The sequence below is a fragment of the Nomascus leucogenys genome, chromosome 8 (assembly GCF_006542625.1).
Source record: "Nomascus leucogenys isolate Asia chromosome 8, Asia_NLE_v1, whole genome shotgun sequence".
Classification (NCBI taxonomy): domain Eukaryota; kingdom Metazoa; phylum Chordata; class Mammalia; order Primates; family Hylobatidae; genus Nomascus; species Nomascus leucogenys.
The window spans coordinates 40,566,749-40,591,921 of record NC_044388.1 but is presented as its reverse complement, the minus strand read 5'-3'; the positions used below and the strand labels follow the sequence as shown (position 1 = coordinate 40,591,921).

At 41.2% G+C, this 25,173-nt stretch overlaps 1 protein-coding gene across 9 annotated transcripts in view; it reads right to left on the bottom strand.

The window, feature by feature from the left end:
* Positions 1 to 25,173, bottom strand: part of UNC5D (unc-5 netrin receptor D) — a 562,098-nt gene that overhangs the window by 59,116 nt on the left and 477,809 nt on the right. For 4 of the 9 annotated variants that reach the window (XM_003269567.3, XM_030817088.1, XM_030817091.1 and 1 more), the window contains 3 exons: positions 15,877 to 16,062; positions 11,764 to 12,141; positions 7,248 to 7,332 (listed from right to left, as the gene is read on the bottom strand). In XM_003269567.3, the coding sequence (XP_003269615.1) occupies positions 7,248 to 7,332; positions 11,764 to 12,141; positions 15,877 to 16,062 (649 nt within the window). Of the gene's footprint in view, positions 1 to 7,247; positions 7,333 to 11,763; positions 12,142 to 15,876; positions 16,063 to 16,805; positions 16,821 to 25,173 lie in introns of all 9 variants that reach the window. The other 5 variants (XM_030817085.1, XM_030817090.1, XM_030817089.1 and 2 more) reach the window with 3 other exon arrangements.

Below are 25,173 nucleotides of genomic sequence, written 5' to 3'. Positions count from 1 at the left end.
AGCTATTCTCCTGCCTCAGCCTTCCTAGTAGCTGGGATTACAGGCATGCACCACCACACCCGGCTAATTTTGTATTTTTAGTAGAGACTGGGTTTTTCCATGTTGGTCAGGCTGGTCTTGAACTCCCGACCTCAGGTGATCCGCCCACCTCGGCCTCCCAAAGTGCTGGGATTACAAGCGTGAGCCACCAAGCCCAGCTGAGATTTTTTATTTCTTATGCTATGTCAATGCTGAGGTCTGCATTATTTTCCTGACTAATTATTTATGTTATTAGTTCACTTCAATGAGTTTCCAGGACCAGCATATTCTTACTTCAGAAGGCAAAGAAAACAAAGAAAGGCAGAAGATTTTGCCTTGAATGAAGCAGGTAGGCATAATTATGCCGAATATCATGACATCTTACTAGTTAAATGAAATTATGGTCACATGCTGTGGCAAAAGCTGATGTGGGATTTCAATTCAACAGTCATTTTTTGTTCTGGTTATAAATATTCTTTTTAACTTCTTTATTAATTCTTCAGTCATTTTTTTTCCTACCCTTTTTCTTGTAAGTCAAAGAGCTATGTTTATTCCCTGGAAAGAAATCCAAAGTTGCTCCCAGAGCAACTATTAGCACAAACTCTCAAGTGACCTTCAGTCGGCAGATCTCTCTCTCCTAATTAATCATCAGTTTCTGAGCCAGAATTCTGGGAATTATCTTCAATTCCTTCATCACACATTAAAACACACACACACACACACACACACACACACACACACACACACACACACACACAGCAGATCTTGCCAAGTTTCTCCCCAAGTCTATCTCAAAACTCCCCGCTGACAGCAATGTGGGGATTACAGAATGGATTTAGAAACATTAAAAACTAGAGACAAGGGCACTCAAAAGTAGAGTGACTATAAATTATTGCCCAAATTGAGATGCTTTTGAGGAGGAAAAGAAACACTATTAATAATTGTGCCAAGGAAAATAAAACATAGTTTCACTGTACTCTCAAGGAGGGTGCTTATCTAGCGAAGATTTGAACTTGGGCAATATCGGTGGAGATGAAACGGAATCTGTCTAAAATATAAGCATGACTAGGTATCCCAAAACTTAAGCCTCATTCACCCCTACCCACCAGATAAACTGGATATTCTCTGGGGGGCGAACATCGCTACGCGATCTAGTCCTTATTTCTTCACCCTCATTCCCTGTCACTCACTCTTCCTTTCATATTTCACTCTGCTTTGCTTAGCTTCCAAAATATGTGATGCTATTTATACCTCTGTGCCTTTGAACACACCACTCCCTTGGAGAGAAACCCCTTTTACTCTTTTAGTTCATAAGACAACTGTTATTTCTCTGAAACTTTCCCTGAGCCTTTAAACGGGGTTCATCCTTTCGCTCTGGTCACTGTATATACCACACTGCAATGTGATCATTCATTTAAAGAACTGGATTTCCTTATGGGGGGGCTTAACCTATTATGGTATGAAATATATCAACTACGGTTTTGGTTTTCCTAGTAATTGTTAACAATTATGCTTGTTGAAACCATCCACAGTAGCAGGGTCCCTTGAAGACATTCCGTTTTTCTTATATAACTGTTCAGTAACATCTAGTTATTAAAATAGTGTAATTTGGTTTTTAAGACTCCTTTTTCTTTTATTGTTGTTTGAGACAGGGTCTTGCTCTATAGCCCAGGCTGGAGTGAAGTGGTGCAATCTTGGCTCACAGCAGCCTTGACCTCCCATGCTCAAGCCATCCTCCCACCCCAGCCTCCTAAGTAGCTGTGACTACAGGCATTTACCATCATGCCCTACTAATTTTGTTTCATTTTATTTTTATTTTCTATACAGACAAGGTCTCAACTGTTGCCCAGGCTGGTCTCAAACTCCTGGGCTTGGCAGCAGGAGGGAGTGTGTTACCTTCTGAAAAATCAAGGCCCTCAAAGGTGCCAGGAAAAGCATATACAGTTTCATATTTTACTGAGATGAGCAGTTTAGAATAGCCACAAATGTCTACTATAACATAAAGAATAGTTCACTACAAACAGATCTTATTAAGAGAATGACCAGCTGGCCCATCTTTTAATCTCATTGATAAAAGATATATACCTGCTTTCTTTTTACTCTTTTGGAGATGAGATCCTCTCAAATAGTCCAAGGACATTTCTGAGTGCTTAGGTCCGCATGATATATGAGGAGGTGTGTGTATGATTTTGTTTTTGTGTATATGGTTTTTGCTGCTGGGGAAGAAAAACCACAGTAATCTCCACAGTAATGGCTTATACTGCAGTGTTTGTGAGCCCATTACTGGGAATGAAATTCTATCCTTTCTTCTCTATTTTCCAGAGCTAGATTCTTTTTACCTTTCTAGCCTTGTATTTGCTCTTATTTCATGCCTTGCTATTAAAGCCATGGTACCTTCTAAGCACCCTAAAAAAGATAATGTTTTCTATTACCACCATCTCTACCGTCTCAATCCTTACCCCAAAATGTACTTAGTGGGCAGACCATACCATCTTTTTTTTTTTTTTTTTTTGAGACGGAGTCTTTCTCTGTCCCCCAGGCTGGAGTGCAGTGGCGCGATCTCGGCTCGCCGCAACCTCCACCTCCCGGGTTCATGCCATTCTCCTGCCTCAGCCTCCCAAGTAGCTAGGACTACAGGCGCCCGCCAACACGCCCGGCTAATTTTTTGTATTTTTAGTAGAGACGGGGTTTCACCGTGTTAGCCAGGATGGTCTCGATCTCCTGACCTCGGGATCCGCCCGCCTCGGCCTCCCAAAGTGCTGGGATTACAGGCTTGAGCCACCGCACTCGGCTTGGCAGACCATATCATCTAACAGAAGTGGTTGAAATGTCCCATCTGGGCTGAGCCCAAATTTAAAAATATGTGTTCTTTTGTAAATTCTTCAATAAGATGACTTACAACATTTCCAATTTTAGTCTAAGCATTTGGTCAGGAGTAGCCACATGACAGTGTAATTGGAAAAAGAAATGAATGTTTGCCTTTGGTTCCATTGTATTGCTTTTCAGAAGAAAGCCCCATATAATAATTTTCTGGTCCAGTTCTCTCCTCTCCAACCATGGGTTCAGGGGCGGGGTGCAAAAGGAGATCTGAGAGAGGAGAGGAGAGGAGTAGTGGGAACTTCCTGCTACATCTGTATCATTCTCTTATTGTAATGTCAGTGAAAAGAACCTCTGAAATGAGATTGTTGATTTTTTAATCCTGTTTGAATGCCTTAATTTTATTAAAATGATCTAAAGGCTGGGCACGTGGTGGTTTTTGCCTGTAATCCCAGCACTTTGGGAGGCCGAGGCGGGTGGATCACCCGAGGTCGGTGGATCACCCGAGGTCAGGAGTTTGAGACCAGCCTGGCCAATATGCCCTGTCTCTACTAAAAATACAAAAATTAGCTAGGTGTGATGGCGGGCACCTGTAATCCCAGCTACTCGGGAGGCTGAGGCAGAGAGAATCACTTGAATCTGGGAGGCACAGGTTGCAGTGGGCCGAGATGGCGCCCTTGCACTCCAACCTGAGCAACAGAGCAAGACTCTGTCTCAAAAAAAAAAAAAAAAAAGATCTAAAGTGCGTAGAATAAAATTTCCCCTCCCTCAAAAACGTTCCCAATAAAATGTAAAAAAAGAAATACCCCGGCTGGGCATGGTGGCTCACACCTATAATCCCAGCACTTGGGGAGGCCGAGGTGGGCGGATCACCTGAGGTCGGGAGTTCAAGACCAGCCTGACCAACATGGAGAAACCCCATCTCTACTAAAAATACAAAATTAGCCAGGCATGGTGGCACATGCCTGTAATCCCAGCTACTAGGTAGGCTGAGGCAGGAGAATCGCTTGAACCCAGAAGGCAGAGGTTGCAGTGAGCCAAGATCACGCCATTGCACTCCATCCAGCCTGGGCAACGAGAGCAAAACTCTGTCTCAAGAAAGAAAGAAAAAGAAATACCCCAAATCTTTCAAATTAAAGTTTGAGAAATGAGATAGGCTTTTTTTTTTTTTTTTTTTTTTGAGAGTGATTACTGCTGGTTTCCTCCCCTGCAGAGGGTGTAAAGCCCTGTGGAGGTGAGGGGGCCACATCTAGCATGGATGGCTTACATACCCTTGATCCAGGAGGAGCCCCAGGGCTTCTCACCAGCAGGCTAATTCTGACAGCTCCAATTTCATGCCATGGCCTTTGTGTCAGGCCACTCCAGTACCTGTTCCTACAATGTCACTAAATATCCCCTATGTTATAAATGGGATAATGCATTAAACCAACTCTTTGCCTGTGGCAAGGCCTGGGCTACAGTTGGAAGGACACTGTTGGATGCAATGTTCTGGCATCAGGGTGACTTTAAAGGAGGAAAAAAAAAATCACTGGGTTTAGACCCCTCTACCCCTCAAAGCTCTACAGAAAACTACAGGAAAATGCATTGTGGAGGATGGAAATCATTGAGTTATAGACCTTACTCCTTTCTTTGTCTGGCTAATTCCTATTCATCTTTTAAGACTCAGTTCAATGACATCTCCAGGAAGCCATCCTCACCCCTGTACCCCTCTTTAACCCAATCCTTAGAATGGATTAAAGGCCCTGATTTAACATACCAGTTCCTCTTCCATTACATCACTACCCTGATATATTGGGGCTGTAACTCAGATATGGGCAACAGAAATGTATAGTCAATAGGAAAAATGGAGCAGACTTTAATTTCAAGAGAGCATAAAGATGTGGTTTGGAAGATCCTACTATGTTCTGTGTGTATGGAGGTGATGGAGAGTCCATAAATCCAGTTCTCATGATGAACTAAGAGAGAGGGAACTGTGGTAGCTCTAGAGGTAGAGATGACAGGAAATGAACAGTGCGTTCCAGCTCCACGAACTTCGAGGAAAACGGGCCTTCTTCTCAGCATAAGTTCAAGATGGCAGACGCACAGCCCAAAATGAAAACGGGTTTTCAAGTGATATTACAAAGAAAAGATGACACACTGGCCTTTTTCTGATTAATCACAAGATTAAAAGCTGAAGAACCAGACCCAAGCAGCCTCCTTGCAGAGATGAAATAATTCACCCCAGCTTAAAATGAAGTAGTAGAAAGGTATTTGGTATTTTCAGTGTTTTTCTAAGTAGTTGTGAGTTATCAAAAGGGAATGAGGCTTTGTCAAGGAAGGTAAATGGCCTTTGGCCCAGTGACAGGTCATTTCCTTAGAACATCTGGGAAGGTTTCAGCTACCTGAAAAGGAATGGGCGGCTTCCGGTAATTTTGTTTTTTTCACAGTTTAGATCTGTGAGGTATGAGTTTTTCTCTCTACTAAAGTGTTAGATAAGGTTCTTCTGTTTCTGTCCACCTTCCTAGACAGCAGTAGACACAGAAGGATAAACCGAATTGGTTACCATGGAGCTTACAAAGCATTCAAGGGGTGACCACAGGAGGCCAACCTGTTTTTTGAGGTCTTTGGGCTCTTGCAAGTTCTAGGTATTCCTCTCTCTTACTTTACAATTGCAGGTAAGTTGTAAATGAGGTGCCTGGGAAAATGCGAAATTGCCCTAAGTTGGTTCTCATGTAATGAGGTGGAAGATGCTGGAGATGGATTTGAGAGGGATGAGCTCAACACAGGCTTACTGGATCAATTACAACCAAGGGAGGGGGATGCAGAGCTAGGAGTGTGTAGGAAGCTGTGATTCAGGGAAAGTGGACTGGATTATACCTCATACTTGATTTTTGCAGCATGATATGTTTTAAAGCACATGTGTAATGGGCCATAACCACAAATTCAAACAGGTATGGTTTCTTAAGTAAATCAACCCAATGGGTAAAAAAGGGGTGACTTCCATCCAGGGAACTCCATTTTTAGGTTTGCTTAAGTGACTAACCTAAGATTTTGAGTAAACTCTTCAAACTTTCTGAGCTGCTTTCTCCCCCCAATTGCCAAGTGGAGATATTTAGACACCAGCACTTTTTCAGATATACAAGTAAAGAATCTAGCTTTAGACAAGTGGGGAAATAACATGAGATCCCAACACAGTACAACCTGCACACAAATCCCCTAAAAGCCAGCCTCACAACCAAATGGCAGAACCTTTTCTTCCATGCCTCTCGAGCCCTGTACAGCAGAAAGTTAAAACCACTGAGTACCAACAAATCCTTTTCTAGAAATAGCTATCAAAATCTGTTTAAACCATCTGTTTCTCTGGCTGTTTTTCCTCCCAGTGTTTTTCTTTCATGTGTTCTTTGCTAACAACAACAAAAAGAATCTATTCTAAAATAACCAAGATGTTATGACTAAAAATGCTAGAGGTATATATCCAGTTTATGAGAGAAATTGCTTTCTGAAGAGGAGTCAGGTTTATCTTGTGTGGAGGAAGACAACATTTCCAAAAATATTATACTTGCACTAAGAAAATAACCAACTACTTTCATTAAAAGGGAATGTGACAAGATTTGTATTTGTTCCTGTAATTGAATTTAATGCTGCTGAAATTTGTCAGGCCTGAAAGCAGTTTAAGTTTCAGGTCATATTTTCACATTGCCGAAAATTGCCTAAGAAATTGTCTCTCAGGCAGTGTAGAGTAGGTCTTCTGCCTACCTTAAAAGGATCACGAATCAATCATTGTATGTATTTGCCTAAGGCTTAGCACCAGTGAGTGCCTCCAGGGATATTTTCTTTGGGGAGGAAGACTCTGAGACAGTCAGTGTTTATGGAGTGGCACTGCTTCTGACCTAACAATTCACTGTTTTCCATTTGATGTTTCTTGTGTAGAGACTGGTGAGCATAAAACTGTGGAGTCATGTGTGGTTTCATTTCAGCCAATAGTTTTGCAATTGTTTTTTTCCTTTCTAGAATCAAGGAGTTCATGATCTCATCTATACACCTCTAAGTCTCATTCTCTTAGTTTCAGATTTTCTACAGAAGTTCCATTCCATATTTAAAATGTGTTTTTTTTTTGTTTTTTTTTTTTTTTTTGAGACAGTCTCACTGTCACCCAGGCTGAAGTGCAGTGGCACGATCTTGGCTCACTGCATCCTCTGCCTTCCAGGTTCAAGCAATTCTCCAGCCTCAGCCTCCCGAGTAGCTGGGATAACAGGCATGAACCACCATGCCTAGATAATTTTTTTTATTTTTAGTAGAGACAGGCTTTCGCCATGTTGGCCGGGCTGATCTCGAACTCCTGACCTCAAGTGATCTGCCCGCCTCAGCCTCCCAAAGTACTGGGATTACAGGCATGAGCCACTGTCTTTAATATGCCGTTCTCTGTCTCTCACCTGGGTTCACCTTGGTTGATGGACATGTAAATCTCCCAAGAATTCTCCTCTGGGATGGCACCGTGTGGTATGAGTAAGCTCACCCCTAAAACAGAAAAAGCCAACAGGTTATTCATAGATTTTTCCAATTATTATGAAGTTCGTCACTCGAGCACCTTACAGACACCTGGAGAACAAGCTACTTTCTCATGGCAATTTATGAAATCTCAATCCTTGGAAAGTTTAAGGTTCAAGATTATAACAGGAAAAACATTGTTTTATAACAGTGACATAAGGAAGGGCATATTATTCAACTGAGTACTCAAATTAGTTTTGTTTTTTTTTAAGTCATCCCAGCATTAATTCTTTTAAAAGATTGAGTGTTCTAAGACCAGGCAGTATTAAACATATCTGAGAATGTAACAGTTTATCCATACATCACTTAATCTGCTCCAAAATTTAAAAAAATGTATTTCTCTATCTCGTCACTATCTGTTTATTTCCTGAAAACCTACGTGAAATGATGGGTGAGTGAGTGATCTAATACTGTGCTAGAACCCGGGATGAAGCTGTCTTATCAATAGTGCATCTGGAAGCAAGTTGAAGGTGGTACTCAATGGGGTGTTTCATTTTGTCAAGAAAGTGAAAGCATCTGATGTGCTTAGGAGCCTTATAGATTATTGCACAATCAGTATGACCCTGTCTAGCAAACAGAACCTAGAAAGGGTTAAGGTGAAAGGTTACTTAACCAGAGTGATGTCAATGTCAGATTGGAAAAACTAGCAGCCTTCCATAAAATCATACAATGCAGGAAGGGAAGGCACAGGAAGCCATATCTCACTGCATGTTAAACGTCCTCTCTTTCCTCTTAAACGCTGTGAAGAAAATACTGCACCTTGGCCAAGAAAGAAGAGTCTAAGGAGGGCAGGGATTCTCTTTAATGTAGCTTCTTGTTTATAAAAAGAAATGAAATAGAGAAACAGTAAGATCCTTACAAAATAAAATCTCAAGGCAACCTCCTATTCTTTGAGTAAGGCAGCTCTCAACTCCTTTTCCTTTCATTAGAGCTAATGTAATCGCTCAGAAAACTTTCACGTTGCTGATGATAATTTAAATCTAGAGATGGCAGGCTTTCCTGATCTCCTTCTATGTGCCTGTTAGCAGCTACAAAACCAAAAAATGTAAACCTTATTGCAAAACAAGTCATTTACGATTCACATTTATAAGCATTTATAAGCATTCAGTAATATGCTAGTTATCAGTATCTTTCACCAGCACTAAGAATAAGGCACGTTTAAATCTGGATTACAGCTTTGCCTTATGGAGGTCCATTTATATTCTGAACCTTAATGGCAATAGCAGAACTATAATTGCCACACTTAGAGACCTCCAGTCCGACTCTTCCCTCCCTTGTCTATTCTTCCTTAAATGTAGTTGCCAAATGAAGGGGCCTCCATTATAACCCTCCCTGCTGCTAAACACAAGTTGCAATACACAGGACATCCAGCGTGCTTGGAAGTCAACCTAAATACATGCCCTCGACATTCTGTCTTCTCTTAGTTTGACCTAAAACTTCCTCTCTGCTGCCACTCTTTCAGGCTGTCTAGGTCATTATGATGACAGAGACATGCAGTCTGTATTCTTCAGACTTAGAAGTACAGGAAGCTATCAACAAGCAATAATAATAATATTAAATCAATTACACTTATCACAATGCCACTCATGGAGCAGGAAGCCAATAAACACATCATGAAGATATAAACGAAATAGGATTCAAAATTCTTAGTAAAAACGCCAGGCTCCGAGACATGTTAGCTTCTGTAGTTCATCATAGCCTGATGGCCAACTCTCATAGCAAAACAGAAGAAAGATGTGTGAGGACAATTGAGAAAGGGCTGTGTGCGCAGATCACACCTTATTCGTTTCAAGTTGGCCTAATTCTCTGTGTTTAGATTGAAACATTATTCAGAATACTCCTGAATTCAACCTGAATCTATGGGATCACTGGAGCTTTAAATGATTTTTCTCTCTTCAATCAGAAATGGTGTTATCCTTCAAATATACTTCCCCTGATCCTCCTGCCCAAACATGCAAATACTATGTAGAGTCTGAAATAGTCATACACAAAGGCACGTGGGGAGTGGCAAGTTACAGATAGTGAAGAATGAGATACTGTGGGACAGCTTTATGCCTGTGATCCCCTAAAGTAGAATTCATTTCAATATGTTGTTCGCCAGTTACCTCTGATTAAAGAAAAATATAATACCCCCATACTCCACCTGCTACTGTGACAGCCTTTTATTTGATATGACCACAGAAGCACCAGTCTGAGCTTCCTGTTTTATATTTGGAATAATAAGTGATTTCTAGAGTGTGGAGACCACCCTAACCTTGTGGAGAAATCATTGCCAGGCACCATACAACAATTTAGGATGGATGGCGTTAGAGCAGTCTAATTTCAGTGCCTTGCTTTCTTTATACTTTAGCTCCCTAGGGCATATTTTGCATTTATTTCCTGCAAATAACAGAGCATATGTTTTACTTCTCCACAGTTATTTTACATCAAACTCATTCCCAGTGAACAGCTTCAATCTTGTCCAACACTCCTTGTCAGGAGCTTTGAAAATGCCCCATTTCAAGGAGAAACTGTTTGGGAATCACTGACAATGCTGTCAGAACTTTTAGTTTTCAACGTGAGTGCTGCTCAAGTCAGAGGTGAAGATAAATCTCTGGTTCATCATGATTTCATCTTGCTTTCTTTGATGAACGACAAACACAGCCAATGAAAGGGTCAGTCATGGCTCTCCCTCTACATATGTGTAAACAGATGCACACACACACATACATACAGTAAGAAAGGAGGATGCAAAGAGACAGAAGCAGCAATGGGCAGTTTATCAACTAATAACTGAGAGACTTCTAAGTGCCAAGCATGAGCAAGAAAAAGATAATTGCACAACTTAATGCACAGCTTTATATGATTCTGTATTTTTGTTTTTATGGCATTTTTTTTTTTTTTTTTTAGAGACAGCAACTTGCTATGTTGCCATCTCTGGTCTCGAATTCCTAGACTCGAGCAATTTCCCCACCTCAGCCTCCTGAGTAGCTGGGACTACAGGTGTGTGCCACCACACCCAGCCAAATTTTATATAATTCTAACACGTCCTGTTCTTTAGGGCAAGGGTTGTATTCTTTTGCTTTCCTCAGGACTCACATGTTTAGTTTATGAATTCTTACAGAAAAGTTAATTGGTAAACATGGCTGATTGACTCATTATCTTCCAGTTATCAACTGGAAGAATTAAATCATGCATAGGCATTCACACATTGACACGCATACACATTTGAACCAAGATCCTTACAATGTCCTAAAACACTGACCAATGAAGATTTAGAGAATTGGAAATTTAAAACACAAAACCTTTCAATTACGGCTGCCATTGAGGGCTAATATGTTTTGAAATGAAGATTTTAAGGAAGTAATTGCTCTAGGGGAGAACAAGACAACATTCATCAACTAGAAATAAATTTCAGTCTCCAGTCTCTAAGCTACTAGAGGAATCAGTTAGCTAGAATGGTAGAATCAGACCAGTCGTAGTACAGATTTTATTTATGGGATGAAATGCTTGATTTGAGAGGTTGGTTAGCACCACCCTAGAGAGACATCTGTCTAGACTATAATGTCCCTGACTCAATGCTGACGTGTTGTTTGATAAACACTTACAGATCCAACAGATACTCTTCCCTCTTAGCAGCCAACAGATCACTACCTGCTTCAGTGGACTACCTAATTCTCATTGCTTAGAAATCTGAGCAGAAATTGACCTTGTCTACTATCTGCTTAGGTCTTAGGCAGCAACTCTGAAAACTAATCCATAGAAAGGATATCACTTTAAAAGTGATCTGGGCTGGATACTTTAAGTATCATGTCAAAACATCATGAAAATCTCTCTTCCAGCTAAAAGGAGGAAAAAAAAATGTGAGAATTCATTATACTGACATAGCCCCGGAACTGAAATTTGAATTCAAAAGAGCAACTCCACAACGACCCCTCATCATTGCTCATCAGAAAGTAGCACTATAGCAAGGGCTATAGAGTGTTCATTAGGTCAGTTACTGATGAGATGTTGTTTCACTAAATTATCAAACTAGTACATAAACCATGCTTAGGTATAAACATGGGGTCCTGGTCTGTCATGCCAGAGAATTTTTTTCAGTGCTTTCTTATCATGCCTAGGAAATATACTCCAAAGGGGCTTAAAGCCTGGGGACTACCCAAACCTTTCAGGCAAATATAGTTATCAGCTCTAACAGGGAATCAAAGGGAGCATTCAATCCATGCTGAGATGAAGACTGCAAAATCTAATCTCAGCACTGGTTCCGGTTTGCTGTGTAAATCAAGTGGACTAGTGGAGCCGCAGCGTTTGCAGGTCTGATGAGGGGATGGTAAACATCATAAAATGAATCTGATGGGAAGTAACTGAAAAAATGAAACATTTAAACGATGGAAAATACACAAACACACACTTACCACCCACCTGTATTTGGCATTACTAAGCGCCCCCCTAAATGGCCAAAGACACCAGTTGTCCTCAGTTCTGTCCTTGTGGGGAGTGATGACAGATTTTGGATGTAGGGCGTTTTGTTTCTGGGATGCATTGTACTAAAGCTGTGGTTGTTTCCATGGGGAAAAGTCCTGGAATGATTCTTGCCGTGGTACTCAGCTCTCTCAGACACTCCTAGGGAAACCATGAATGAGCTCTGGACTTTGACTTTGATGTCCGACAAAGGGTTAAAGAGTGAGGACTCTGTCATGAGCTCCTTGTCCAGAGGGTCCTGCAGACAGATGGGTCCGCTGTATGTCCGGCTCACTGTCAGATCTGGCTGCATGGCGGAATTCAGGAGCAGGGAGTTACCTGGTAAAAGAAAATTGATCTGTCACTCAGAAACTAAAAGGCATCTCAGTTACCCCTGTACTTCTGCCTCCACAAACTGCGCAAGAGCCTGCATAGGTGCCAGCAGTTCCAATCCAAGCTAGCTCTTCAGGACCACCCTGCCAGGTTGGGTGCTAGTGACTAGAACTTTTGAATCAAGAGCCCTGGCTTCCACAGTCCATTCTCTAAATGCCACTGACCCAAATCTTTCACTTTCCAGAGATCTTTCCATGCTATCTTTTCAAAACAAGTATTTCTGGCACTCTCTCTGGCAACGAACTCAGGTATTATTGTTTATGTGATTATTTCAACTGGCAAAGAGAAGCTAAAATAACAAGAAAAAGGGGGGGTGGGAGAGATGTTTTGCAGTCGAGTTTTGAGCAAAAATAACATCTGTTCATTTTAAATGGCAAGAGATGACACAGCGTGGTGACTAGGTAGTGCTGTTTATAACAGAAGCTACATCGGTTCTAGTTTATTTCATACGGAATTCTGTGCAGATTCTGGAGCTGGGGAGGAAATGATGCGTCCTCAGAGCAAAAGGGTCAGGGCACCTCATGAATCGCACCACATCTGAGTAGCCAATTTGCTCTAATAACTCATATGTCACTCTGCGAGGGAAAGAATGCACCACCCAGAGACAGTGAGAAGCTTAGATTCTACACAGGGAGCAGCTTAGAATGGTTTCCTTTCTGTCTCAAAGGGAAAAAGTATATATAATATCTTTGCAAAAACATGAGAAAATTGGGCTTTGTCATCTGCTGGGGCTCGCCAATTTTTTCCAAGCCAAATATTAAAAAGAAATGCTGTGATACTTTCTTGTGATGAAGTAATCTCATTTATTAGTAAATAACAAAATAACCCTCAGTCCCAAGCTTCACACCCATATCAGTCTGTCAATATGACATCTCAAATTGAAACCCAAACCATATTAAACAATTTTCCTTTGGGGCCTGACAAAAATGTTTAAAGTATGATCTTTTTGAAAATGTTGCAATTCTTGGCCATATTGTATTAGCCTCTATTGTTTTTCCATTTCCATAATTTGCAGCAACGCCAGTAGGAAGTCTATCACCCTGACTTTTCCCATCTCTTGTTGTGATGCTCTAAGAACCCAGAATCACAGAGGAAAATATACAAAGTGGACAAAATAAATAATGCTATAGAGCTAAAGGATCCTTGATGATGATTATTTTTTTCCATGCATGAGTGTGTTGTATCAAGACCCAGGTACCATCAGGGAGCTGTGCTTTCCAGCAGGTCTGCACTGAGTTCTTCAGGTGACCACTTTGCTCCTGTTTATGGTCTTCCCAGGAAAGAAACGGGACCAAAACCCATCTTAGATTAGAAAAGAGTTTAGAACAGGAGGTTCCGTGGAGACCTCAAAAGCCATATGCCTCAGTCACCTGGCTCTTTTATCTCAAGCCCTAGCCTCTGAAGTTTAATTTTTGGCTACGCTTAGAAGATCTGCCTAGCCTAAGTGACACAAGGAAGCAAAAATATTTCCTAGAGTGAGACAGCACTTGAGCAGGAAATGCCTGATTCTGGACATATGTACATAAGATAGCACCCACGGTCAGAGAAAATTGGCTGCCAGCTTAACTGAAGTCTGACCAGCGACAGTCACCCACCGCTGGTCACCCCCATCTTCTCTTTGGAAATCCTTCAAGTCCCTGGTCTGTTCTGTGTATGGCATTCTATTTAAAAGGCTCAGTCAGTGTTCACCTTGCCAGGGCACTGGATGTATTGCTCAAAAACGGATCTAAGACAGTGGAGGTGAAAACCACATTATATCAGCATGAGGCAGATCACCATAATAAATGCAGGGAGAGTGGCATTTACCAAAGGATTTTTCTTGTATCATTAGTTCCGTGATATTCTTGGCTAAAAATAAAAATAAAACAAAATGGTCAGATAAGTTTGGTAAGACTAATATTGTCTTAGAGATTCACAATACACATAAGTTGTGTTTAAGTGTAGGCAAGTCAGCACTCCCCAGACAGGTGTAGGCCAGGGATCCACCCCTCTCACCTGCTGCCTGGTGCTCCATGGAACACGCTGGCATCTTGTACTAGGGTAAGAGGAAGCAACCAGCTTCTAGAACTCTATTCGCTGCATTTGTGAGCACTTTCCCTATGCCAAGGGCTTACCCATGTTATTCCAGGTGATTTCATCCTCAAGAACACTTTGAGGTGAATGTTACTAACCCCATTTTATAGCTGTAAAACTTGAGACTCAAGAGGATAACGGACTAATAGCAGTTTTAGACTAAAATCTAACTTCAAAGCCTACGGACTTATGCACAAAACTGTCTCTCACACTAATATTGCTCGTCTATTTTCAAGTGTTATGGTATAAGATATTGATATTTTATTATTTGATGAAAAATATGTTTCTAGTTTTTTAGGTAGCACAAAAATCAGTTCTTGACCGGACCCAGTAGCTCATTCCTATAATCCCAGCACTTTCAGAGGCTGAGGTGGGAGGATCGTTGAGGCCAGGAGTTCGAGACCAACCTGAGCAACATAGTGAGACCCTGTCTCTATAAAAAAGAAAAATAAAACAAAAACTTAGCTTGGTGTGGTGGCATGTGCCTGTAGTCCCAGCTGCTGAGGTGGGAGGATCACTTAAGCCCATGGGTGGGAGGCTTCTGTGAGCTATGATTGCACCACTGCACTCCAGCTTGAGTAACACCACTTAAAAAATCAGTTCTATATTTGGATTTATTTCCAATTAACTACATATACTAAACTATATGTCCAAATGTAAGGGATGTGTTTCTTTTGAGGCCTCTCTGAGGTGCCCAGAAGTGAATGGCAAGAGGGAAGGTACTCATCTCTCTGGCCATCTCTCAATTTTTTCCAGCATGCCTGTGTTTCCACTTTGGAAGCCTGTCTACTCAATCACTACCTTGCACTGAGACTTCTGGTTCTGCGCTGTAGGCACCACTGATGCACAATAAACAGAAATAAAGGTGATGATATTGACGACGCGGGTCAAGGTAGAAAACTTCATCCTCTGAAAAGAGACGGTTTCATTTTTTTCTAAAATGAAAGCCGTGTATGTTTCATCCCCACCTTGCAATAAGGAATAGATTTGGTTCCTATAACAGAATTAAATGACTCTGTTTTGAAAATGAGTATTGCTACAGTTTGACATGATAGATTTTCCTTCCCCCACAACTAAAGATTGCTTGGACTTAGCAACAGCTGAGAGTCGTTTAGGCTGGAATTTCATTTTTTTCCCCTGGCTAGCTGACCCATCATCTATTCTCTAAAATAGAAATAACAAAATTACGCCACTTCATAAATAGGGTAATAAATATACCTGGGAGGTTGTAATATAGGTGTTAGTCCTCAGTCTTGAATAATCAATACTTTGGTTAACTAAATTAAATATACATCCTCAAAAGGACTTTTTTAAAAAGAAGGAGAATTTGAAATAAAATAACGCATTAGGCTGACCCCACATCAAAAATGGAAATGCCTCATTGAAAATGTTGCTGATAATAAACCGAGATCCTCTTGTCCTTGTGGCAGACAAGGACCTAAGCAGACCACTTCACCCAGCCTGGTCTGTTCATGTGTGAAGACAATTTGGTAGCGGCTCCCAGTGCCAAGAGCTACCTTCACACGGGGCCCAGGAGAAGGCTGGGGTCCAGTGTGAGCGTAGTCTGTGGCACTGAGGACGAGGTGTGGAGGGACCTACGCCGCTGACCTTGACGGACTGTTTTGAAGTTGAAGGTCTGGAAGCCACCTGTCAATGCAGAAGAGTCAATGACGTCCACGCCATAGTCACTCTGGCTCCGTCTATAAAGGGTGACACCAATGACCAGGACTGCAACGGCCACGACGGCAGCGCCCAAGCCCGAGTACAAAGCAATGTCGCTGGCATTCTCAATGCCTGAAAGACACAAGAGAAATCGTAAGTGACCAGCATGGGCACAAAGCCAAAGAACCACTCGGGGATACAAAAGGAAATGCTATTGGATTTTTGGAGCTACTGCTCAGAGAAAATGACAGATGTACAGTGAACACAAGTGGTACTCACTTTCACACAATAATCGTGTTTCTAAAATGCCTTGTATAAATCAAAGGGATGTTAGGCAAATACCTTAACTGCATTAAGGTAGCTTAGCGTGTAATAGACTCTTGAAGAGAATCAATTTTGCAAAGAAAATAATGTTTTTTTCTACTAAGCAGACACCTCCTTAGTTTAGGATGTCATGTTTACCTGCAAAACGCTTTTTACACTTTACTTTTCCCAGAGCGAGGGCAGACCCACACACAGTGATAAAATATGGGTGATCTGCTCTGCTTATGTGAAACCTGGGGCACGTGCATTTGCAGAGAGCAGTCTAGGGCAAGGAGATAACACAAAGTCTATGAGTTGAGAGAAAGACCAGAGTTTACAAATATGAATTTTAGCTTTGGTACAAATCATTCATATTAAAAGTACACTGTCAACATCAGTTTAGGGCATACAGTCATTATGAGAGAATTTTATTGTGGGATATGAAGGTCTTGGTCCCAGGTGCTGTTATGTCCATAGTAGATGTTTTCTGACACCAATTAAATGCTAGACTCTAATAATTTATTGTGGAAGAGGACGGGTCGCTAGGACGGCACATGCTGTTTCTCCCATACCTCTCCTACTCCATCCTATTGAATGCATGGGCAAAGCAAAAATAAAAGCGTTAGTTTGAATTTAGAATGTGGGTGCCTCCCCACCCCGCAAGATGTGCTGTAGCTGCTTTTCACCCTTTTTTCTAGAAGTGCGTTGGGTGTGGTTATTCCTGTAGCAGATCCATGATGGCTCCTGCAATACAGCACACGAGATTTATCTGAGATAACATAAGTCTCAAAGAGGTGTAATCTTAGAAGGTGTGTGAAAATGGAAGATGGCAAGTGGCTAACTACATAGTTAATCTTCCTACAGATTATGTGGTAAGTACACTTAATGGGTCCAAAAGTAATTACTCTGTCACCCCTGTGTTGGGCTTACAGGATAAAATAAACCCATCATATATTTACCTTGTAATTGTGCAGCACTTACTATGCATTCACCGCACCCTAATATGGTACTTATGTTATCAAATGAGTAATACTAACCACACAAGGAAAGTGAATTTATTTTCAACAAAGTTAGTGGACTGTAAAATAAGGTGCTACCAAATTAAAGAGTGAACGAGGAAATCAAGCAGAACTGGTTCAGTAATAGGGCAATAAACACATAAAAATAATTCTCAAGGGAGAACACAACCATCAAAAAAAAAAAAAAACAACCACATCTGAAAGGTCAGAGGTTTATCAAATACATTTAATAACCACAACAGCATGGTGGCCGCTGAGAAACAGGGTGTGATTTAAACTTCCATTCCAGCTTCATGATGATTCAAATGTGAGAGAGACAGGAATGTAACCTACTTCTCCAACCGCTCATAACCATGGCTGAGATGATAAATGTCAACCTCAGTTTCCATGTGTGCCTCTTTCATGTGTGGTAAGAAGGAGGGCAACTATCATTCTTAAGTTCCCACCTTCCCTCTACTCAATTAAGTGCCTTGGAGGGAATAATTATTCCCAGAGCAGACAGAGGACACAGAACACAGCAGATGCATCATGCCAGCGTGTGGGAAGCAGTGAGGGAACTTTGGATTGAAACCAACTAGCATTTTCCCTCCCTTTCCTCCAGTTCCTTGGGCACTGCTGACTGATGACACTCTCACCTTAAAAGGTGTATCTGGGGAGAACACACCTGCTCAGCAAATGAGCACATACAGAGAAACAGCCTGGCAGTGTGCAGAATGCAGCTCCTTTGTTGCTGAGTTGACAAAGTAGAGACAAACACATCCTCAGTTTTCCAGGTACTAAAATAGGAAGGACCAGAAGCCAGGAGGATGACCAGGGCAAGACGCCTGGGCTGGAAATGGATTTCAGTGGCAGTGAACATCCTAAGACAAAACCAAACAGCAGGAACAAGTTGTCTTTGTTCCCCTGGATTGCCATTTTGTCTTTTATGTTTCCACTCCCTCTCTACCAGGTAACCAGAATTCTCATTCTCCCTCCAGATATAGATCCTGCTTTTTAGGAATAACCCTATGTATGCCTGCAGACCAAAGTATCAATGTTTCATGTGGCTCAGTGTGTTTCCTCTCCCAGGAACATCGGTAGAATCCATTTGACTTAAGTCAAAGGAATAAAATACTAAATTATAGAATTTTAAAAATGAGTAGAGGAACTTCAGGGACAGGGTAGGGAAAGAAAGCCAGTGCATGGTGAGCACTGGCTCCCTAAGGCTCACCCTGACACTGGGACGGCTTGATCTACAAGCTAAGTGGCAGAGGAAAGGGATGCCTATAGAGAGAGAGAAGCAAAATGGGAATTATTTTACAGAACAGTTTGTCCTGGGAATTATAAAACTCAGCTTACAATAATTTCACTAATTCAACAAACATTTATTGAGGGGCAGCAATGAGGATGCATGGATGAATTAACACGTGGCCCATATTCTCAGTCATTTCTTGTCTAAAGGTGGTAAGGACAAGGTAGTGGTGAGATCTGGGTATTTCAAGTGCAGCCACAGAGGTATACACAAGTCCTCAAAGCCACATTTTACACTTCAGGAGATAGAACCAGACTTTACCCACAGCTCACATTCTTCAACAGTTGGGTCACTGCGCTTCTTTCTTTTCTTTTTTACCCTTCTCTCTTCGATCTACCTGGTTGTATTTCACCTCATTCTTTTTTCCTCTTCCCACCCACACCTCCATCCCACTGTTTTCTGATCTTTCTTTCTAAGAGTACACAGTGGCTTTCTTTGTAAAGATTTCTGTGTGTTTACAAAAGTTGAAGTGGTCCTCTTTCATGTGTTCAGTACTGGCCCCAAGGTTTAGTTCTAGATTTTTTACCCTGGCTTCATGAGAGAAGGGAGAAAGTCATGTGTGTGGTGTGTGTGTATGTGTGTGTATAAGCACATGTGCACTTAAGCGGTGCCCCTGAAGAATCATCACATGCACACAAGAACATACTCAACTCCCTAAAGAACCTTGGAAGCCTCCGCCCCTCATTCCTGGGAGAATTGCTCCAGCAACAGGACCGCAAGGCACAGTCACTTCCCAGGGACTGGCAACTTTTCCCATGACCACCATTCCTGTGCTCAGCCTTTCAGCCCTTTATTGCATTGTCATTCATCCCAGGTGCAATTGTAATTGATATCTCTGCTAGATGGACACTTGCTAACAAAAGGCCATACGTATTGGTCAGTGTAATATATACCCTCCCACCCCTACTCCACTAGGCATCTAGACCCTAGCCCTCTCCATCTACCCATCAGTCAGGGTACCCAGTGCAAGGTCCTCCTCTCCCATGAAGGTGATCCTGTCCTGGCCAATCCAGCCAGCGCTGCCGCCCTATGGTCTTCTGAACAACTTGTATCACTTGTACTTCCTAGATCTCATTTTGGGTTGTGCTTTTTATTGTCAATTTTCCAAACGCCAGTGAGTTGCTTTGTTTTCCCTAACTGCCTTAAACTCTTCAAAAGCTACAATATCTCTATAACTTCCCAGGGAAACTTGCCAGTCATCATGAACAGCTATTTATTGATTGCTTGTCTGGCCTCCAACTGTGAGAAGAGAAAAATCAAAGAAACCACAGTCTTAGGTTGATTTGAGAACCCCTGCTGCCAGGACTCTCTTTTCATTTACATTTACACATATGTTTATACCTATCCCGTCTCTCAAGTACAGTGTGGCTGGTCTGTTTGCTCAAAGTGATTTTGAACAAAAGCCCTGACTGAGCAGACTATCTGTCTCTTTGTGGGCACAGGATACTTTGCCTTTTCTGTTTCATAAACCAAGCTTTACATACCAATGTGTTGCAAATGTCTTTCCTGTTTTCTTCATCCCTATTTTCCTCTCTCCCAGAGTCACAAAAGCTTCAGGCAAAGCTTGGGAGGACTCACCAGGTAGTAGAAAAAATTACTGTCTACAATCTACAGGTATTAAAAAAAAGCCCGCAAACCCCACAAACAATGCAGAGCACTGACTGCAAAATCTCTTGTATTCCAAATTAGTCAGAAACTACTGAGGAATGTGCTCATGGCTGGAAGGGACACAGAGCATCTGCAGAGAAGGCTGAAAAGATTCATCGAGAGCTGGAAACTAGGACCCTGGAGAGGAAATGTTTATGGGTTCATTTGGCCTGAAGAAAAGGGAGCTGTAAAGTGACTTCCTGGTGATCTTGAATACATAAAACGTTGTTATAAGGAGAGCAGAGGCCTACCGTCTGGGTAGGTGCTCAGTGACCATTCATTTATGATGAAGCTAGTAACCAACTCTTCACCATCTTTAACAAGAACTGCAAAAGAGGACGTGACCTTTTATTATAGCAACTGGGACTCTGGTCAGATATTACAATGAGGGTTGTTAAAAACCGGAATTGTGTTTCTGGGGAGGATTGTAAAATCTCCTTTCAGAAAGTCTCTAAAAGAAAGCATGACTCTACAGTACTCTCCAGTTATTTTATTTTAGTTTTTTGGCCAAAGCTGGGGAGAAGGACTAAATGACCTTTCAAAGACCCTTTGAACTTCACAGTTCAGGGAATGGGTATTAACAGGGTTGATGGCTTTATGCATGATAATCATATCCAGTCATTTATTGTCACCAATGTGCCCAAAGGACTCTATAGAAGGGCTTTTTAGTTGGTTTTCCTCCTTCCCTTTACATAACTCCCCTCTAAAAGATGTATTAATGCCAGCCACTTACTAATGGAAATTTAACTCAATGCTCATGTTACGACCTTAACTATATACCAGATTACAATCTATGTTGCAGGATTTGGATAAGGGACTGAGAATTAACATAGGAGCACAGCGAGTACCTTTCCAAACATATGATATTCTGTTTTATCTCCCATTGGATATTGCAGAATGCCATTGTTCCCATTTCAGAAAAACAAACATACTTGAATTGGTATATATGTTAAGAAGAAGTGAATTACTAAGGAATCCATACAATAAATACAGCACATCCTGAGAAGGGTAAGACAAACAGAAAACGAGGCAGCCAGCCATGGAGATGGAATCCCATAGAAGGACAGGTAACAGACACCCCAGGAAGCACCCTCAGCACAGGAGGTGGTGTTGATACAAAGTGCCCTGCCAAAATATTTAATTGCATGCCGAAATATGATGAAACAGAAGTTATTGTTGTTTATATGTGCTGTCATGAAGAAGCAAACTTTTTTTTCCTTTAATTTAATGCATCAGAAAATAGCTTTTAAATGGTTAGCCATGGCCAACCATGCTAAGCAATTTCAATTATATTTGCAATTTTTAGAATCTCGTAACATCTCTGCCTTTCCAATTTCCCAAACTCAAAAATCTCAATTTGCTATTGTAGTTGTTGTTTTACTGTTGTAATTAATGACAATAGCAGTTATATCTTAAAAAGCACTTAGAAGGCACTCTTCTAGGACCTTACATTTATTAACTCATTTTAATCTTCCAACAACCTTCTAAAAATATCTTCATTGAGATGTGTAAACTGAGGTGAGAGAATTACTTGCCTTTCTCAAAGCCTCATGATTGGTAAGTAGCAGAACTGGGACTCAATCCCATGCAGTCTGGCTCCAGAATCAATGCTTTTGGTCACTCTCTATCCAGTTGTTGACCTCTGTCTTCCTGATCATACTGTGTGACTACCTCTCAGGAACCACAGTAACTCAGTAACTAAGCACTAACCTTATGCTGACTTCTCTAAGAACTACACAGATGATCACATTCTCATCCTCATAAATAAAATCTATGAGATAGGTATTATATATTAATATCTTATTTTACTGATGACGCAGTGTCAAGTAAGTTGGTAACTTGGAAAATGGCAAAGTCAGGCTTTGAACACATGTCCGTCTTCACTCCCAACCTGCTTATGACACGGTGTCTCTTCCTTGCATCTCCTCCCTGCTCTCTCCATACCAGCACCTGGATTAACTTGCCCTGCTGGAGGAAGTTACTAACTATAGCACTGGTGTCATCAAAAAACTGATGCTCTGCAACCTCACGCAGGCTTTCCTTGCAACTCAATAATTATTTTATTCACATTCTATGGCCAAATTGTGCTTTCCTCACAACAGCTGCTCTGAACTTTGTTCCTTTCCTTCAAGACCCCTACTCCTCACCTGCCCTCTTTCTTGTTGAAAACATGGAGACCATCCTATGTGAGTTCACTCCCCTGCAACTCAAAATTCCTCTGTTCCTTCATCCAATTTTCTTTTCTTTTTTTTTTTTTTTCTGTTCCCTGAAGAGCTGCCCCATGAGGACCTGGCCTCATTCATTATTCTCTTTTGGTCTTGCATCTTCGAATTTTTCCTCCACAGCTGGGCCTTGCCCCCTGCCTACAAACACAGTCTAGTCTCTCTAATCGCCTCTCCCCAAATCCTTCCCTCAACTTACTCTCTCACAAACTTCTCAAACATGCTGCCTTTTTAACATCTACTGATTTCTTAGCTCTTTGTCTACAGGAACTTTAAGTATTTTTTAACATTAAATATTTCTTAATACTTGTTCCATAATCTCCCCAATCAGTTAACACCGTACTGTTAACAAAAAAAGGAACAAATAGAATACATATGTAAGATTAGAAAATGTTCTAGGAAGTATAAAAAGGTACATATACTATGCAAAAAGCAAGCTTGACTTCCAACTACCACTTCTCCAAAAGTAGTAACTATTGATAGTACCTTGTATGCCCTTTCAGAAAAAAAAATATGTAAATGCCCTCCATTTATTTTTCTTTTCCTTTCTCTACACTAAAGGCTCTATATTATATTTCCTTTACTATACCTTCCTTTAAGAAAATGTACGTTATCTTATCAATCACTTATCAGAACATAATATGCCTACTTCATTCTGTTTGTTTTTTTTTGAGACAGTGTTTTGCTCTTGTTGCCCAGGGTAGAGTGCAATAGCACAATCTTGGCACACTGCCACCTCCACCTCCTGGGTTCAAGTGATTCTCCTGCCTCAGCCTCCCGAGTAGCTGGAATTACAGGCATGCACCACCACACTCGGCTAATTTTGTATTTTTAGTCGAGACTGGGCTTCTCCATGTTAGTCAGGCTGGTCTCGAACTCCTGACCTCAGGTGATCTGCCAGCCTCGGCCTCCCAAAGTGCTGGGATTACACGTGTGAGCCACGCACCTGGCCGGCTTCATTCCTTTTTCATTTGCCTAGCCCATACTCAGGTTGCATGATCACTTATTTAACTACCCCCCTACTGCCACATCATTGGATTGTTTCCATACCCTGTAAAGTCTGTATTTGCCCAAACCACTGTTCTCTTGAAGGTCGTTTGCAACTGCATCAACTGTAACATTCTTTGTCTTATTCTTTACCACTGCTCTGCAGCAATAGACAAGAATAGCAAACTTCCTCTTAGAAAAAAACTGCCCCTTAAATTTGATTCTCTTGAAGTTTGACCTGTTCTTTACTGATTGTTTAGTAACTACCCTTCATTCTCCTAGTTCCAAATAGGCAGGCTTTAAAGTTCAGTTCTTGGCCCTTTTTCCTTTCTCTGTTCTCATCTAATTGGATAATCACTCACATACAGACAGTGCCAACGATTTCCTTGATCCTGAACAGCCTCAGATTAACATCTCCTGCCTCATCTTCTCTCTGAAGATCTGATGCCATATTTCCTTCCTGCTCGCTGGGCAAAACTACCTGCATCTTTTGCGCACATCTCACATTTGTCATCTGATTTACAGATTCATCATCATCACTCATTCTTACCTCTTCAAATATTTTCTTCTCTTGAATTCTCTTTTCTGGTAATGACACCACCAGGGACATGGCTCAAGATCGAAGAGTCATCTCTGAATCTGTTTCCATTCACTCCCTCCTCAAACCATTCACGTATTCGAGTGATTGTGTCTAGTGCCTCTCCTATCTCAATTTCAAAAGGAGACATCCCAGTGGATATCCACATGGACCCGTCCCCTCCACCCACACCCCCAGTCTTTGATTACTTTGAACATTTTACCTGTGGATGACTTCCCAAACCCTGTTCTAGTACAGTCACCCTGACACCTTTCATGACTCTGCAGGATGGACTGGATCCACTCCGGGTGGACTTCTTTCACTGCTCAAGACACTTCACACTCTGCTCACACTACAGTTCAATGCTGTTTACCCACTTCTCATCTACATGAACCCTATTCTTTGGTCAAACCTGACTACTCATTTTTTTCAAGTAGACCATGTACTTTTGCAGACTTTTATTTTTGGCTCCGACTTTTCACCCTCACTGAGAGGCTCTCTCCTCCAATATCTGCTTCAATTCTAACCATCCTTCCAAGGTTGGCAACAAAGGTCTATTTTATAAAATATTTTTGATAGTGCTCATTCAGACATGTTTACAGCTCCTTTTAGTAAGCTTGCCAGATTGAACAAATAAAAGTTTGACACACAGTTAACTCTAAATTTCAGATAAAAAATGAGTAGCTTTAGCACAAGTATTTCCCATGCAATATGTGGGGCATATTTATCCTAAACATTTATTTGATGTTTCTTTGAAAATTGAATGTAATGGAGGGTCATCTTTGAACTGTAAAAGAACTATGCTTTTGCCCTTCAGATGGGGAGACAAAATTGAAACAGAAGACAGAGTCAAAAAGAGCAGAATTTGAACTCCAGCTCTTGAAAAAACTACTTCACTTTATGTCTTATTCTGAAAACGGAAGATATAAACTCTACAAATTTTTAGTTACTGAGAGGTAGAGAGATTCGGCTTGTAAATTCACATTTTTAACAAGCACCCAAGTTATTCTGGTGCTAAAGAACATACTATTAATAGTTTATCACTTACTTGTGTCTGTGCTTATGTCTGAGGTATTTAATTAACAAAATCCCATCATGTCCATTAAGGGCAGAGTCAGCAAAATCATTGAAAATGGTAGTAAGAAAAGATATATACTTATGCTGGAATAGACATTAGATCATAAAAAATAGAAAATA